At 39.9% G+C, this 17,076-nt stretch overlaps 1 protein-coding gene across 1 annotated transcript; it reads right to left on the reverse strand.

Moving 5' to 3' along the window:
• Nucleotides 1–299: 299 nt before the first annotated feature.
• Nucleotides 300–6,103, reverse strand: LOC110705962 (putative MO25-like protein At5g47540). The gene is made up of 12 exons (XM_021883886.1): nucleotides 5,660–6,103; nucleotides 4,660–4,821; nucleotides 4,338–4,456; nucleotides 4,179–4,253; nucleotides 3,979–4,069; nucleotides 3,628–3,687; nucleotides 3,481–3,549; nucleotides 3,314–3,412; nucleotides 3,179–3,223; nucleotides 2,897–2,999; nucleotides 2,094–2,812; nucleotides 300–1,628 (listed from the first exon to the last, which is right to left on the reverse strand). Exons 1-11 carry the CDS (start codon nucleotides 5,822–5,824, stop codon nucleotides 2,736–2,738), a joined length of 1,065 nt encoding a protein of 354 aa, XP_021739578.1. The 5' UTR covers nucleotides 5,825–6,103; the 3' UTR covers nucleotides 300–1,628; nucleotides 2,094–2,735.
• Nucleotides 6,104–17,076: the final 10,973 nt, after the last annotated feature.

The raw sequence follows: 17,076 nt of genomic DNA on the forward strand, positions 1-17,076 counted from the left end.
AATTGAAAAAAAAATTGGTAATATCTTGATCGTTCATCATTCTTGAACAGAGTAAAAAATATATCAATAATCCTTCCAAGTATCAAACTACATCAATATATCAATATATCAATATTCTTGAATATTGGTAAGCAATCTAGCATAAAAACAGGCAATGCTCGTACAAACAGCTTAGTTCTAGGCCTCCTGGCATAGTATTACTGGTGCAGAAGTCTGCTATACTTTCCCTATAACTAGAACTTTTTTCTTTAATCATTATGAAGCAACAATGATTCAATAGATGTATTGGAGTATGCAAGAGTCAGAATATAAATGATTGTATTTCCACTCTTGTATTAATATACAGGAAAGGAAAACAAGGGTACTACCTCATGCTTTCTTCTATATTTTCTCTTTCATTACATAACAAGGTAAAACATAATGCTGTAAAGCCCAAACCATCTGCTTCTAGCAAGAACCGTGTTCTGAGTTATTTTTTCACTAATATCACAAGAAAGTAGGTTTTATCAGCCATACCTAAAGTAATGGCTTTTCGACAATCTTAAAGCTTCTATCAAGAGTTCAAGACAAAGATTGCATCTATGACTTTCTGTCATTCTGTGCTATTCTGTCAAGGCACTTGAACCGCTTAAGAGCACCAAATATTTCTTCTCCCGACCTCTTGGTTGAATCCGGGAACTGATAGCCACTTAGATATCCCTTGAGCTTCCAATATGAAAGAAAAATATAAGCAAATAATCCACTTCCGCAGTGAGTAATCTTTCTGTTGATGCATTTCATTTTAGTAATGAGCCCTTATGAAACTGCCTTTAATTTGATGCTTCAAAATATTTATGATTCTGAACATTTCAGAATTGATCAGCGAACCACATATCTTGTGAAGATATGAACTCAACCCAAAAGAGCAGAAACTTTGCATGTACAGCTCATTGCATAAAACCCAACTTCAATAACCATTTAGTTTAGCACACCAAGGTTCAATTTGAGAAGCCTCGTTACACTTATTCATAACTGCATCACTAATCTTCCCACCTCTCCCACTTCTACTGTAATGATAGAACCAAAACGACATTGCGAATCATGTCACTAGTGGGATCAATTTGAAATCTACAACAACCACAGCACCACTTCTCGTCCATCAGCAAACATAAATGAACGTAAAGTTGAAACAAAATCTTCAGTTCAAAAAGCTAAACCTTCGTGAATAAATCACATTGTGTATTCAAATGCGACTTCCACTCAAAATTCAATCAAAGATTACATTGCGAAAATTTTATTTTTGACTCTTGCTTCAAAAGTAAAGCTTCCATTCATCAACATAATCATCATGTTTATATGGGAAAAACACAGAACTAGAAAATTAAGCAAAAGGCATTCTGCCTCATTTTTTCTTCTCACCAAAGCCATGCTTCTTCCTAAGATGCTCCCTAACAAATTCGCTTCGAGCTTTCGTACGAGCTTGCTGTGGAGCAACATTCTTGTAGGAATAATGTATACCAACAACAAATAAAGAAATACCACCAAGAAAGCATGCCATAGTCACTGCCAGCTTACCAGGCGTTGAAGGATAACACATCACCATCTCTACTCCTTTTTTAGTTCATTCACCCCCAAAATTATTGCAGCAACTAACAATAGAAAAGAAAAAAGAGATAAATGTCACTCTTTAAGCCAACAATAAGCAATTTATGAAACATCCAACAAAATATAGAGTTTTAGTGCATAATGTTAGAAAATGAACTATCTTTGCAGATTACAACAAACAATAATCATATTATTCACCAAAATGAAGCACTAATTTTGATGAAGATGTGATTCTACGAAATTCAATCTGGGTATCTCAGAAAAAATCATTGAAGAGTCAAATGGGTACATAAATCAAATTACAATGATTCATTTAGTCATTTTATCAAACAGGTGGTATGCAATACCCATGAAGTTGAAATTTTTACAAAAAGCTATAAACTTTATACTGCAAAACGTCGATAAACACATAATTACAACTCGAAAAGTTGTAGTTCCACAAATTAGTATAAATGAGCAAGAAATGGAAATAAATTTTGAATAATTTGAGCTGGGGATAAAGAAACTACCTGTAAAACTCCGTGAATTGATCTGGGTAGATTAAATGAGATGGCAGGGGAAGCTCAAGTAAAGTTGCTAAAGTCTGACTTTGAAAGTTTGAAGTGATTGCTAACTAATTCAGAAGAAAATTTAGGTTCTAAATACAAAAGATGAACAAATTTGATTTGCTAATTAATTAGAAATGAAGATCTCAACAATAAAGTCAATTTACACCACTATCTTAGTTTGATTTTTAGATGGTTAATGTAGATTCGTGGAGTAATCTCTTTTTTACCGCAGTAAGTTAAATCATTTTAAAATTAGTAATATTTGTGCTTATCATGTAATCCGTACAATATATATCTCATGTCCTTGGGTTAGAAAATAAGAAAGAGATACTCTTCATATCATATTGAACTACATTCCCAACATTTGTTATTGAGTTCTGTTGCAAATGACTTTGGTTACAACTTACAAGTAAATATTTTCACTTAAATTTAGGCCAAAAAATGAAATCGATTTGATGTTTTATTTACAATTCTGCCTCTTTACCAAGAGATGAAGAAATAGCTTTCAAAATATACAAGTTGAACATAAATATGAAGGTAACAACTTCCTTTAACCTAAGCACCTAGTAGCAAAATTCCGAATTTTTCTTCAACTTAAGCCTGTCATCGAATCTCCCTTGGCGTCAATTCCGCTATTTCCTTAACCACTTGAGCTTTGTCAGCCTCAAATTGTTGATCCTCTGCTAACAAATAAGTTATAATGAGTAAAAACGAAATTCCAAAGTTCGAGTATATGAACTGTTTAAATGTGCAATAAAGATTACCTTTATCCAACTTAAAGTTACTAAAAAATCGAAGAAGCTTGCTTCTATTAGCTATCAATATGGTTGTGATATCAGGCGACTTGTTCTTGTTAGCTGCAAATAACTGTCATATATAGTAAATTTAGAATACACTATTCAAGATTGCACCGGATAAATAATTTAGGACGAATGAAAAACATTTTCAAATCAACTAAACACGCAATTCCTAATACATTTTTTCTGAGTTCATTCCTAAATGGTGAAATGCTTGATAATACTTGTAAACAATATATTTCCATATACCTTAAAGATATGAAATGCTTCCAATTGTATGGGCTTACTTGATTCCTATACCAAAACAATAAATTACTCAGTTAACTAATTTTATTTTTTGGATTAGGATACTAATCGTGAAAATAACTAGAAAATAATACATACTCTGAGAAGATTCATAAGAATCATCAAATTATCTTTTGAGCTCACATATCGCACCATTATGGAAGAATTTGAGCGATCAAGCAATATATCTCCCAAAAGCTAGAAAAAAAAAATGATGAGAGGTTTTATACAAAATACAAAAGTTATACATTAACATAATGATTTACCTTGATAGATTGACGCCTTGTAATATAAATTGGGGATTGCAGCAACTTAATGTTGAATTCTCTGAAAAACTATATCAGGATGATATTTATATTATTATCCATTAAGTTATAGGTATGTAATATAAATGTAACTTAAGTGTAACTTACCCAATCATAGTTATTCAGCAAAAATTCTGAGACCGTGGCTTTATGTCTTGTTAATAGCTCCTACAAATACCACAATTAAAGAAAATAACTTTTTGAGCAATTCAAAATACAATATAGATAAAGAAGTTTATTCATTGCCAATGAAAAAACCTAACACAAATTTGTATCAATTTAGATATTCATATATGCATACAGCTTGTGACTTATACATATAGCTTGTGAGTTAGGAACATTTTCATATGGATCGTCTAACATGCTAAAATGTTGAAGTATAGTTGTAATTCATAAAATTTCATTTTATTCTAATTCAATAGTGTGCAAATGATAAATAAACAGAGGAAGATATAAAACCTTGAAAGTTGCAGCTGCATCTGATGAAATATCAAAATCTGGAAGTTGTATGTAATCAAAAAACTTGCACAAGTGCGATTCAAGCACATATCTATGAGCATATGAAACAATAACATTATTGATTTTTTTTTATCAGGGATTCTTTCAATCGTTTATCACGAAATAGAATAAGAACTAAAACATGATATTTGATCACTTACTTGGCAATGCTTTGATGACGAATACATTCCCTCAACATATTACCATAATGCAAAGCTAGTAAATGGTCTTCATACCTTATGAGAATTCAACTCTTTAGCAATTTATCAACTCTTGAGCATAATAAGAGAAAATTAGGATAACATCATTGTTTTACTTACCCTGATACCAATACATCAATAAGATCAATGTTGGCTTCCAAGTAATCACATGCAATTAGACGTGAATGAACCTGCTGTCTTTGCAGATTTGCAACTACTTGAGTAGCATCTTTTCGGGCCTAAGAGAGATCATCTTTTTTAATAATAAGCAACATCAGGAAAACAGGTTTTTGGCCAAAATTAACAATTACAAGTTCAATATTCATAAAAGAAAACCATTTATGTCAGTAGAGGATTTAGATATTACTAGTAATTAGTATTACAGCATTCGAAATAACTTCAAATAAAGATCCTCAAACAATTTCTAAACTCCATAGCTCACCTCCAAGTCAAGTTTACGAAGACAAAATATAAGGAGACGAAGAGTATCTTCTCTGAAGAATTCTTGTGTTACTTGTGCACAAGATTCTGGGACGGGTTCAGCTTCACTCGTGCCATAAAGGATGGATTTAACATCCGCAAAGAGTTCACCTAGTTCTTCCTTCTGAAGACGAAATCAGATCACAATTCAGTTTTATTCAATCAAATTAATCAGTTCTGGAAAGAGTATATAAGCAAAATCATCAATTTCCTACACGTTTATAAAAATGTACTTTATATTCTTTATCTATTCATCATACATCCACAATGAGTTTACCTAACTCGACGAAATCAATCATAATTCAATAATATTCATCTATCAAAGCACATAAATCAGTTCTGGTCCTTCTAGAAAGAGTATATAAGTAAAATCATCAGTTTCCTACACTTACAAAAAAAAATGTACTTTCTGTTCTTCTTCATCTATTCATCATACATCAGCAATGAGTTCACTGAACTCGACGAATTCAATCATAATTCGACGAAATCAATCATCAAAGCACATAAATCAGTTCTGGAAAGAGTATATAAGATAAATCATCAGTTTTCTGCACTTTAATAAAAATGTACTTTATGTTGTTCTTTATCTATTCATCATAAAAAATAATATTTCTCACATTCCAAACAGAGTAAAATCCCACAACAGAATCCAAAATTGATCAAAATTAAAAATTTCACTCCTTTAATTCTGTTCCATAAACACACAAAACCAAATTGACTTTCTTACATTATACTAAATATACCAAATTAATAATAGAGAATCATAAAAATCAAACCTTTTCTAATCATTATTCATCAAGATCACATTTTTTTCCCATAATTGCCATAACAATAAAAACCATAAATCATCAAACTAAAAACCTCAGTATCAAATTGATGTTCCAAACACAACAATGATCAAAACCCATAAAAATAGATGAAAAATCAAATTAGAATTGAAATAAAATTAAGAAAAAACAAACCCAATTAGTTGCTTGATCAACATTGGTAGTATCATTGATAAGAATCAATAATTCTCGAGCACGGCGAACTATATCAACCGGGGTTCGATTCTTCTTCTTGGACTTCGACTTGAGTTTGAGCTTAAATTTCATAAGAATTTTCAACTTCTTCCAAATATTAACCATTGTAACTATTAAAAAAAAAAAAAAAAACTTTTTTTTTTGGGTCAAAAAAAATAAAGAATAAGGAATAAAACTCAAAATTTGTGTGAATTCATACACAAAAAATGAGTGATAAATTGATGGGTCTGTGTAATGTACAGGTAAAAGTTAGGTAGTATTAGAAGGAGAAGAAGAAATATAGTGTTTGTTACAATGACATTTTTAATGATTTACCTAAGAATTATAATATGGGTATTTCTGTTTTTTTTTTTTCGATTTTTGATGATGATGATTTTTTTTCTTTTTTTTGTTATTGGGTGTAGATTTTTGAGGAGAGAAAGAGGCAAAAGACAATTTTCATGTGATTTTGGAATTTTGATTTAATCAAGATAATATGAAACAAAAAATAAAGAATAAATTTTGAAATAAAAAATTGTATGCAATGTTTGATTGAGTGGATGGTGATGACCGAATCAGATTTTATAATTTGACTACGTAAGAAGAATTATAAGTTAAACTTTTTAAATTGGCAAAAGTGCTTAGGTTATTAATTTTTTAATCCGTAAGCGGTTGAGCATATTGGTCAAATTTAATAAGTGTAACAAGAAGCGTAAATACAAACGTTTTAAGGGTGTGTTTTGTATATCTTAAAAAGGATAGGTTTGAAAAAAGATGAGTGTTAAATTAATCAAATCTAATTAGAGTTAACTAGGTTAGAACGTGTGATGCACGGTTTATATAAAATCTATTTTTATAATTTATACATTAAAAAAAATGGATAAATATAAATTAGAATTATGCACCTTCCATTCAAATAAAATAAAAAATAAAAATAAAATAAAAATAAAAAAAGAATTATGCTATTTACAATTGCTTTATTTTTTAAAGATAAATTGATAGGTTGTAGTTGTAATGTAGAAGGTTCTAATATTCAAATTTCAAAATTGTTAAATATGGTAACTCCAAAAAAAAAAAATAAAAAAAAATAAATAAAAAATCTATTAACTATTACTAAAACAAAACGTGCTAATGTCATCAATTCCTTAAAGTATTTTATGTGTCAAGCTCTCATTAAAAAATCTCTCTCCAAACTTCAATATGATGTCATCATTTTTTATTTTTTTTTTGCCCTTTCATTTTACTTGCTAGAAATTAGGACAAAGTAGGTGTGGAACTAAAAATTTGAAACTTGAATTTTGTATCCAATATTGTTATATACTCTGATTAAGGGATTTTGCTCCCACCAATCGGAATGCGCCACGTGGACCAATCAGATCCTGCCAAGTGTCCCCCAGTTGGAACAGCCAGGGCTTCCCACGTGGCACACGCTTATTCGTCCACCTTGGACCTGTTATGTCAAGACATGTGGCATACTCCATGCCTAATGGAGAAACCGGCCACCCAGGCCCAACTTCCGAGGGAAGCCCAATCGGCCCTAGGTTTACCTAAACCTAGGATGTGCACGTTTCCCAAGGTTATAAATACCTCCCTTAATCCTCATTAAGGGGGATGACACAAAAAGAACACAGAAACATTACGGAAAAAACACATTAATTACACACAGTAATAACCGGCTGATCTCGCTAACAAAGCAGATTACCTACGTTAATCACTCTCCCCTAGAGAGACCAAATCACTTTAATTTCCGCATTAATTACTCCTTAATCAGGTACTAACTTGACCGTTGGAGGCGGAGCTCACAGGAGTCTCCGTTATTTTGCAGGTACAGGCGTCCGGTTCCAGTCTCGGAATTGTAACTCTCCCGCAGGACATCAGAAAACCCCGAAACATTTGGCGCCGTCTGTGGGGAGAGTACTTCTGAGATGGCATCCAAGTCTGTACCGACTCCTGAAGAGAGGCGTCCCCTAGACGACCCTCAAGTTCAGTCGGACCATGATACCGAAAGTGAATTCGAAGTTGAAGCTCATACAGCTTCAGACGGGACCCTAAGGGCCCGACGTACCCGTCATACCGAAAGGAGGGAACGGGAACATCTTCAAACAGGAAGCGAGCCAGCAGGCGCACCGCCTGTTCGGCAACAGCCGACTGATGGGTCTGCTCCCATCACAAGGAATGAACTCATGACCTTCATGAGGGACTTCAAGGGAGAGATTCAAGAGTTGATCAACAAGAAGCCGCCTGCTCCAGTCAAGGAGCAGTCGGCCAAGAAACCCTCCACTTCACTGAAGAGGAAGCCAGTTCAAGGGCGAGAGGCGACTCCTCATCCTAAATCTAGGAAGCGGGAGCCACCTGCCCTTGATTTCACAAAATTCCGTTATCCTACAGGAAATAGGAAACCTGTTCGTCATATTCAGGCGGACGGGTCGAAGCAAACATTCACAGATGCTCGGCTACTGCTAGAGCAGAAGAAGAGTGACCGATTGTCAGAGTCGGCCTCTACTTCAAACTTTCAAGACAGTTTGCGAAATGCCTCGATGAGGCATACTCAGTCGTATCATGAGAGTCAGTCAGGCGGCACCTCCCGTCAGTCCGGCTTTCATAGTGACCAGGCGGTACCAAACTTACCATTTGTGCCGCAACAACAATATTTTTTGCAGCCACCTCCGTTTGGTGGACCTGCAGCCAAAAACGTCCAACCTATGGACTGGCAGCTACGGTTGCTTAGACTTGGTGAACAGCCGTCGGCCTTCTCCAAGGAAATTACTGAAGCCGCTCAGCCGGCCAAAGTGAAAAATGTACTAGTAGGCGCCTATGACGGCACTACTAACCCAGAAGACCATCTGATGGCATTCACCAACCTGATGTACCTTCAAGGGTTGGATGATCCCACTTGGTGCAAGTGTTTCCCAGCGACTCTCAAAGGAATCGCACAGTGATAACTTGCTATTTGATACGATTTTAGGGTGTTTTGAACCTAGTTTACTTGATATAAATTGCGTTTTGGTTCATTTTTACTCTATTATTATGCAATTCTTGTGTATCCTATGCTTCACGGGTTGTTGGTGTTTTTGTTGAGATTCTAGGTTCAAAAGAACGACCAAATGGAGCCCATGGATACAAAGCCGAGGTTAGAAGCAAGAAGATGGATGAAAGAAGCCAAGGAAAGGAGCATTATAGAAGAAAAGATGAAAAAAAGGGGTTTAGAAGACCCTGCACGGCTGTGCCAGACCTTGCACGTCCGTGCAGGAGGTTCCAGAAAGCTTCAGCAAGCTGCCAAGGCCTGCACGGCCGTGCTTAATCTGGCACGTCCGTGCAGAAGAGGGTGCACGACCGTGCCAGACTTTGCACGTCCGTGCAGAAGTGCTCCTGAAACTCAGAACATTCTGCCAAGGCCTGCATGGACGTGCCAAATTAAGCACGTCCGTGCAGATGTAGCTGCACGTCCGTGCCAATATCTGCACGTCCGTGCGGAACTGCTCGATTCTTAGCAGTACGTTCTGCCTCAATTCTGCCCCCTCTGCACGTCCGTGCCAAACTTGGCACGGCCGTGCTTAGCCTTGCACGTCCGTGCCAAATCTGGCACGTCCGTGCAGACCTGCAGTCGAACTCCTTCCTTGTTTTCTCCGTCCTTTTTATTTGGGGGTCATATAAATACCCCTTTAGAGCTCATTTGTACGGGAGAGGCAGTTTTTCAGAGCTTTTCTCTTAGTTTGTAGTCTTAGAACATTAAATTCTCAAATCATTAGTTAGTTCTCAATTATTAGCTTGGAATTATTCAAATTCAATCATTGTAGAAGACAAAATCCACCATTGTTGCTCACCTTGAAGCTTCATAGTAACCATTTCTTACTCATCTTTTCTACTTCTCTTTACTTTGTTGTTAATTATTTGCTAGTTCTTGCATGTTTTGGATTGTTAATTAGCTTAATCCTTAGTTTGAATTTGTTCATGAATTGCTTGAAATCTTTAATTGCTTTAACCCCCATGGATTGTGAGTAGTCTAAATTCTAGGGTTTGGGCAAAACCCTCAATGTAGTCACTAATTACTTGTTGCATGTGCTAATTTGGTTGTTGTGGGATGTTAATTAGTTGAGCTTAAGTGGTTTAATTGCTTAGTTCTTGTATATGGCCATTGCTAGAACTATTTATCCAAGCTTTCTCAACGAAGGATCGAGAGATGAACTTGAGTTAGCTCCCTTATGCTTGATTGACCCGAAATGCCATGAGAATAGGGATTACCGGTCAAGGGAATGTTTATGTCATCGTGATTATGCTTTAACACTTGTTTTATGCTATGTAACCACGAGAGTAGGTCGTATTCATGATTCAAGTAATCCCTCTAGCTTGAGAGAGTAGTTGGGTGCTTTAGATGACTTCCCCTAATTTATCCCATTAATTTACCTTGATTGTTGCATGCTAATTGTGATTTGTGATGAAGTTGAGTGGTATAACCCAAGCCCTAGATTCCTCTTAATATTGTTAACCTCCTCTTAGCTTAGTTGAATTGTGTTAGAAGAAGTTACTAAAAACCAACCCAAATTTAGAATTCGTTTAGCTTATTTAAACGGTAGTACTCGGTGGTTGATTCAACGCCTCTCTTGGGTTCGACCCTTTCTTACCCTTACTATTGTTAGTGAGACCAAGATAGGAATTATTATCTTTGGTAGGCTCGACGACGGCCTATCACACAGCAATGGTTCGGCAACCTGCCGACTGGTTGTGTAAATAGCTTCAGGACGCTTGCTTACTTATTTGCCTCCAACTTCGCCATGAACATCCCTGCGAAGAAAAAAACCCTTGATTTGGGAACAATTCAGCAGGGCGAGAAGGAGGGGCTTCGTTCTTACATCAGGCGATTTAACCTGATGAGAATACAGATTCAAGGGTTACCGGATGAGGTAGCTTATACCGACTTTTTTAGAGGTCTCAAAGACGGGTCTACCTTCAAATTTGATTTGGTTCGAAAAAGGGTGGCGACTCTTCAAGAGGCCTTGATTGAAGCAGAAGCCTATATACAGGCGACTGATCTTTGTACGATGAAACAGTCGGACGGGAAAAGGTTCGACAAAAGAGAAGGACGACAGAAACAGTCGTCAAACAAAGAAGAGAAAAGGAAAGAGGTCTGGGCGGCTGATTCCTCTAAACAGCCGGCCCAGAAAAAGAAAAAAGAATTCAAACCATACTCCCCAAAGTATGCGTTTAACAAGGATAACCAGTTTATCCTAAAAGAAATCAAGGGACGGATCTCAATTGAGAAGCCGGTCCCCATGAAGGGTTCTGCAAACAACCGGAACCAAGATAAATTCTGTGCTTATCATGATGATGTTGGTCATCACACCAATGACTGCATCAGTCTCATGCGGTACCTAGACCGCCTGGCTGAGCAAGGTGATCTTGACACTTATGTCAAGAAATCTACGGGGAACACTTCCTCAAAAAAGCAGTCGGCCAAAAACAATCAGCAGGCCGACAGCTCTGATACAGATGATGCAGTCGTCTACACCATTGCAGGCGGCTTCTCAGGAGGCGGCCCCACTATTAGGGGCAACAAAGACAATATCAGGCGGTTAGATATAAATTCCGTTCACCAAGAACGGTCGTCCAAATATTCATTTCCTGAGATTGTCATCACTGAAGAAGATCTAGGAGGGGTAAGGGGGCCGCATGACGACCCTCTCGTTATTGAATGTAAAGTGGCCAACCAGAGAGTTGGCCGAATCCTCATAGATACCGGAAGCTCCTCATATCTCATCAGTAGCAAATGTCTGTCGAAACTGAAATATCAGACTGATTGCATACATCCGGCCTCCCACCCTTTAGTAGGGTTTGGAGGAGGAGTCGTCCACCCACTGGGACGAGTAGATTTACCCATCCTCTTGGGCGAAAAAGGGGAAGGACGACACATGGTAGTCCGGTTCCTGGTAGTAGAGGAACTCTCGGCCTACAACATGATTCTGGGTCGACCTACCCTGAATAATTCTAAGGCTGTTATAATCTCATCTCTTATGTTGCTCAAGTTTGAGAGGGATAATGGAACAGTCGGCTCCCTAAGGGGAGATCAGAGGATGGCCCGAGAGTGCTATCTCTCGGATGTCAAGCCCACTGTTATGGCCACTGGGTCAAGTGGTGAAAAAACAGACCTTGACAATGTCAAGGAGAGTGCGCCTGTTCAAGAAGCAGGCGGCAAAAAGAGAAAGGCATCCCAGACAGGGGCCGCAAGAAAAGCAAGAAAATAGCAATCATTGGTAGAGGAGCGGCCGGATGAGTTCCGCCCTCAGCCGGCTGGTGAGCATGCGGACCTGATCTTAGACGACTCACGTCCTGACCGAACAGTCAAAGTTGGGACAACTGCTCTGAGAAACCTTGGTGACAACTTTCACAAACTATTGAAAGAATACAAGGACATCTTTGCATTCGAAGTCCATGAAATGCCAGGCATTAGTCCTGATCTGGCGGTACATAAACTGGCCGTGGATCCGAAAAAGAAGCCGGTACGGCAAAAGAAGCGGAACCATGGCGAAGAAAGAAGTCAGGCGGCAGCCGCCGAAGTTAAAAAATTACTTGATGCAGGGTTCATTCGGCAATGTTACTTCCCAGACTGGGTTGCAAATGTGGTGCTTGTTAAAAAGCCGAATGGCACCTGGCGAATGTGTGTAGACTACACAGACTTAAACAAGGCGTGCCCCAAAGACAGTTACCCTCTGCCTAAAATTGATAACCTGGTCGACTCAACAGCCGGCCATGCCTTGATGAGTTTTATGGACGCCTATTCTGGTTTCCATCAAATTCCTTTATGGAAGAAAGATCAGGAGAAGATGGCCTTCGTCACTGATCAGGGGTTATACTGTTACACGGTCATGCCGTTTGGTCTTAAGAATGCCCCGGCTACCTTCCAACGAATGATAAACACTGTGTTCTTTGATCAGATTGGGAGAAACGTCGAGGCATACATTGATGATATGATTGTCAAGACTAAACTTCAGAAAGATCATCTGTCGGACCTCCGAGAAACTTTCGCCACACTCAGGCGGCACCATGTCCTGCTCAATCCCAAGAAATGTGTATTTGGAGTTGAGTCTGGGAAATTTCTCGGATTCCTTATCAATCAGAGAGGAATAGAGGCGAACCCTGAGAAGGTGCAGGCGGTCATTGACATGCAGTCGCCTCGTACCATCCGAGAGGTTCAGAAGTTAACAGGTTGTCTGGCGGCCTTGGGAAGATTTCTAAGCCGATCAGGCGACAAATGCCTATACTTTTTCCAGGCAATTAAGAAAAAGGCAAGGTTTGAATGGGGGCCGGATGCTGAGGCCGCCTTCCAGAAATTAAAAGTTCACTTGCATTCCTTGCCGAGGCTGGTCAGCCCTTTGCCCAAAGAGGTTCTCTACATGTACCTGGCCGTCTCTGATCATGCGTTAAGCGCTGTTCTCCTTGCTGAAAGGGACGGCTGTCAGCTCCCGGTCTACTTTGTCAGTCACGTACTGAAAAATGCCGAGTTGAGGTATCCCCTAGTGGAGAAATTTGGTCTTGCACTCTTCATGGCTGTTAAAAAATTGAAGCCCTACTTTTTGGCACATGCAGTCGTCGTGTATACTGACCAACCTATCAAGCGGCCACTTACCATCATGGAGTCTTCAGGCCGCATGATCAAATGGGCCATAGAAATACAGAGCCTCGAAGTTACTTTCGAGCCTAGAAAAGCAGTGAAGGGGCAAGCCTTTGCTGACTTTATTGTAGAGATGACTCGTCCTCCTGACTCTCAAGTTCCAGACCAAGTATGGAAGGTATATGTGGACGGAAGCTCTACTTCAAATGGTTGTGGAGCAGGCGTCATATGTCAGTCGCTAGAGGGCGACAGGTACGAGTATGCTCTACGCTTCAGTTTTCAGGCTTCAAACAATGAGGCAGAATATGAAGCTTTACTAGCCGGGATCCGCATGTGCAAGGCGGCAGGGGCAAGAAAAATAGACGCCTGTTCCGATTCACAATTGATAGTGAGTCAGTACAATGGCGAATACGAAGCAACCCATCCGGCCATGATCAAGTATTTACAGGCGATCCGACAAGCAGTCGGCTCCCTTGAGGATTTCCATCTGATCCAAGTGCCGAGATCAGAAAACAACCAGGCGGATGCACTGTCAAAATTAGCATCATCCGCCTCCTCTGATACTCCTCGAACTGTTTTTTGGGAAGTAATGGAGAAGAGAAGCATCGAGGAAAACCCTATTGGAATCCAAGACAGAAGCTCAACCTGGATGGATTCAATCAGGGCATATCTGACAAACGGTACACTGTCGGATGATCCTCAACAGGCGGCAGCACTGAAAAAACGAGCCACCTGTTTTGAAATGATATAGGGAGAACTTCACAAGAGGGGGTACCTTCAACCCTTCTTAAAGTGTGTTACTCCAGAAAAGGGACGAGAGATACTAGATGATCTTCACTCTGGTTACTGTGCTTCTCATATAGGTGGTAGGATGCTTGCTCAAAGGGCAAGGCGGCAGGGCTACTTTTGGCCTACTTTGGAAGCAGATGCAATGGAGATGGTGAAAAAATGTGACAAGTGCCAAAGGTTTGGCAAACTAATTCACCGTCCGGCTACAGACCTCACTACCATTCACAGCCCACTACCGTTTGCTAAGTGGGGCATGGACATTCTGGGTCCATATACGCCTGCTACAGGCGGCAGGTGGTACATACTTTTTGCCGTTGACTACTTCACTAAATGGGTAGAGGCGAAGGCGGTAAAGGGAATCAAGACGAAAGATGTAATTTCATTCATTTGGAAAAATGTCATCACTCGGTTCGGGGTTCCCATGTCTATGATTTTTGATAATGGTCCCCAATTTGAGACGCCTGTTCTCAAAAGCTGGTTGGGTGACCAAGGAATTGCAAACTACTTTGCATCTGTCGGCCGTCCACAAGCAAACGGCCAGGTAGAAGCCTTTAATAAAATCATCTCAGACGGTCTCAAGAAAAAGATTGAACGAGCAGGCGGCCTATGGGCGGATGAACTACCACATGTTCTCTGGGCCATTAGGACGACTGAAAAAGGGGCGACTGGAGAAACTCCATTCCTCCTAACTTACGGTGCGGAAGCTGTTCTTCCAATAGAACACTACGAGCCGACTCTTCGAGTAATGCTATATGACGAAGAGGCAAACTGGGAAGCCATGCGCCTGGCATTAGACTCACTTCCTGAAAAGAGGGGCAATGTTGTCTTGCGCCATGAGATCTATCGCCTGAGAATGACTAGATCATACAACAAAAAAGTACACAGGCGTCCACTCAAAGTAGGGGACTTTGTACTTAGAAAAATGGAAGCAGTTGGTAGGGCTAATGAGTCTGGCAAACTAACTCCCAACTGGGAAGGACCCTACCGAATCTATGAGGAAGTCAGGGACGGTACCTACCGTCTGGAAACACCAGACGGACAACCGTTGCCTCGAACTTGGAATGTAGATAATCTTAAGAAATATTTCTTTTGAATGATGTAAAGTAAAGAGCTACTTAATAAAAGTTTGCACTTACTATTCAATTTTGTACTACGAGGGGCATGCCGTCTGTACCTTTACAGTCGGCTACTCTCCATTGAGTTTTTCACTCTATCTTCAGAGGGGCATGCCGTCTGTACCTTTACAGTCGGCTACTCTCCATTGAGTATTTCACTCACAATAGGGGCATGTCGTCTGGGCATATAGTCGGCTACTCTCCATAAGAAGATGGCCGACTGGTTCCAAACACATAGCCACCCCCCTAATACATAGCTAAAAAGATTAGGGCCTGGCCGACCCTGTGCCTAACAGGCGGCTACCCTCCTTTTACTTAGCACCTACGTTCACCAAGAACTTACCAAGGCCACAGGCCGGATGATCAGACCAGGCGCCAAGCCAACTGATCAAATCTACAAAACTAATACGACCTGTCCCAACATCATAGCAGGCGTCCGACGGCATCCCTCCGGATGAAATTCGTCGCAGAGAGCAGCTCCCTTTTGGGTGGAACATTGTTCTATAAACTAATTACACGGCACCTATACGACTGTCCCCAAGGGCAACCACGTAGCCGTTTTTGAGACAAGGATAACTCTATCACTAACCAAACCAGTGGTAGCAGTTGACATCTGAGTCAGATGACCGCCTGTATTACTTGGGATAAATGCAGGGGGTACCTATTGAGTTAATAGCCAACAAACATTGGCGAATCAAGGGGTCTAGCCGGCCTACGCCGCCTGGTACCTCTACTTCTCAAACAAAAGTGACGGCGACTGAGTAACTCCAACGTTAACTCATAGTCACTCCCTCAAATTTGGTATGGAACCTAAAAGGTTTGAGTCGTCCGCCTGTTTTTAACAAACAGGGGCACTCAAACCCCTATTCCTACTAGGTAACCTATTGAGTTAATAGCCAACAAACATTGGCAAATCAAGGGGATCAGCCTGGTACCTCTACTACTCAATCTAGATTGTGACGAAGACTAAGTAACTCCTATGTTAACTTAATAGTCACTCAAACTTAGTATGGAGCCTAAAAGGTATGAGTCGTCCGCCTGTTTTTAACAAACAGGGGCTCTCAACCACTACTCTTGCTAGTTTAACAAATTATGAGTTAAAAGCCAACAACATTGGCAATAAAGGGAAACAACTGGTACCCGCCGCTTGTTATCTCTACTACTCAATTCCTTGGCGACTAGGTAATACTCTATTTACTTGGTCAGACCACTTTCCTACTTGGTTAAATTTACAAATGACAGGACCTCCTGCCTAAAAAGGATCCAGACAAAATAGTTCGAATACTGATTGGATAAAGGGCCGGCTGATCGTCTATCCTGGAAACAGACAACCAGTCGTCCAGGGGCATAGGCGGCGTACTAACTCTCCGTACCTGTCTGCAACGTTCGGCCATGTAAAACAGTCGGTCTAGTGAACAATTGGATATTAGATATGGAATACTTAGACAAATTTGAAGCAAACCAAAAACATTAAAAATAAGCCGGTCATTAAAGACCAGCAAAATATTCAAAGCCCCGGCCCCCTGGCCGGGTAAATACAAAGCAAACGGCACGCAGGCCGTGGAAAGAATACATAAAGCTTAAGAAGGGGGCAGTTCAGTATTAGCAGCTGCCGCCTGGTCAGCACTCTTCTTGCTGGACTCGGCTTCAGCTGCATCCTTTTTTGATGCCTTACCCCCAAGCGGCACAAGCGCCACTACCGGCTCCTCCTCCTCCTCCAACGCTTCCCCCAACGCCTCTTCTTCAGCAGCCGCCAGGATCTCTTAATTATATGTTTCCGAACACTGGCGGTACGTTCTTTCCCAAGAGGCAAAGTCGGCACTGGGGAAGAGGCGGCCCCAGGTCATGCGCTGGATTTGAGCGGAGTC

Source organism: Chenopodium quinoa, unplaced genomic scaffold (genome assembly GCF_001683475.1).
Source record: "Chenopodium quinoa cultivar QQ74 unplaced genomic scaffold, ASM168347v1, whole genome shotgun sequence".
In the NCBI taxonomy this organism is placed as follows: Eukaryota; Viridiplantae; Streptophyta; class Magnoliopsida; order Caryophyllales; family Amaranthaceae; genus Chenopodium; species Chenopodium quinoa.

Excerpts from the sequence above, each read along its gene's own strand:
- LOC110705962 (XM_021883886.1), bottom strand. The coding sequence starts at position 5,824 with ATGGTTAATATTTGGAAGAAGTTGAAAATTCTTATGAAATTTAAGCTC. Across the intron at positions 3,550-3,627 it reads TGCTGAATAACTATGATTGG|TTTTTCAGAGAATTCAACAT; the intron begins GTAAGTTACACT and ends ATCCTGATATAG. Across the intron at positions 2,813-2,896 it reads TAACTTTAAGTTGGATAAAG|AGGATCAACAATTTGAGGCT; the intron begins GTAATCTTTATT and ends ATTTGTTAGCAG.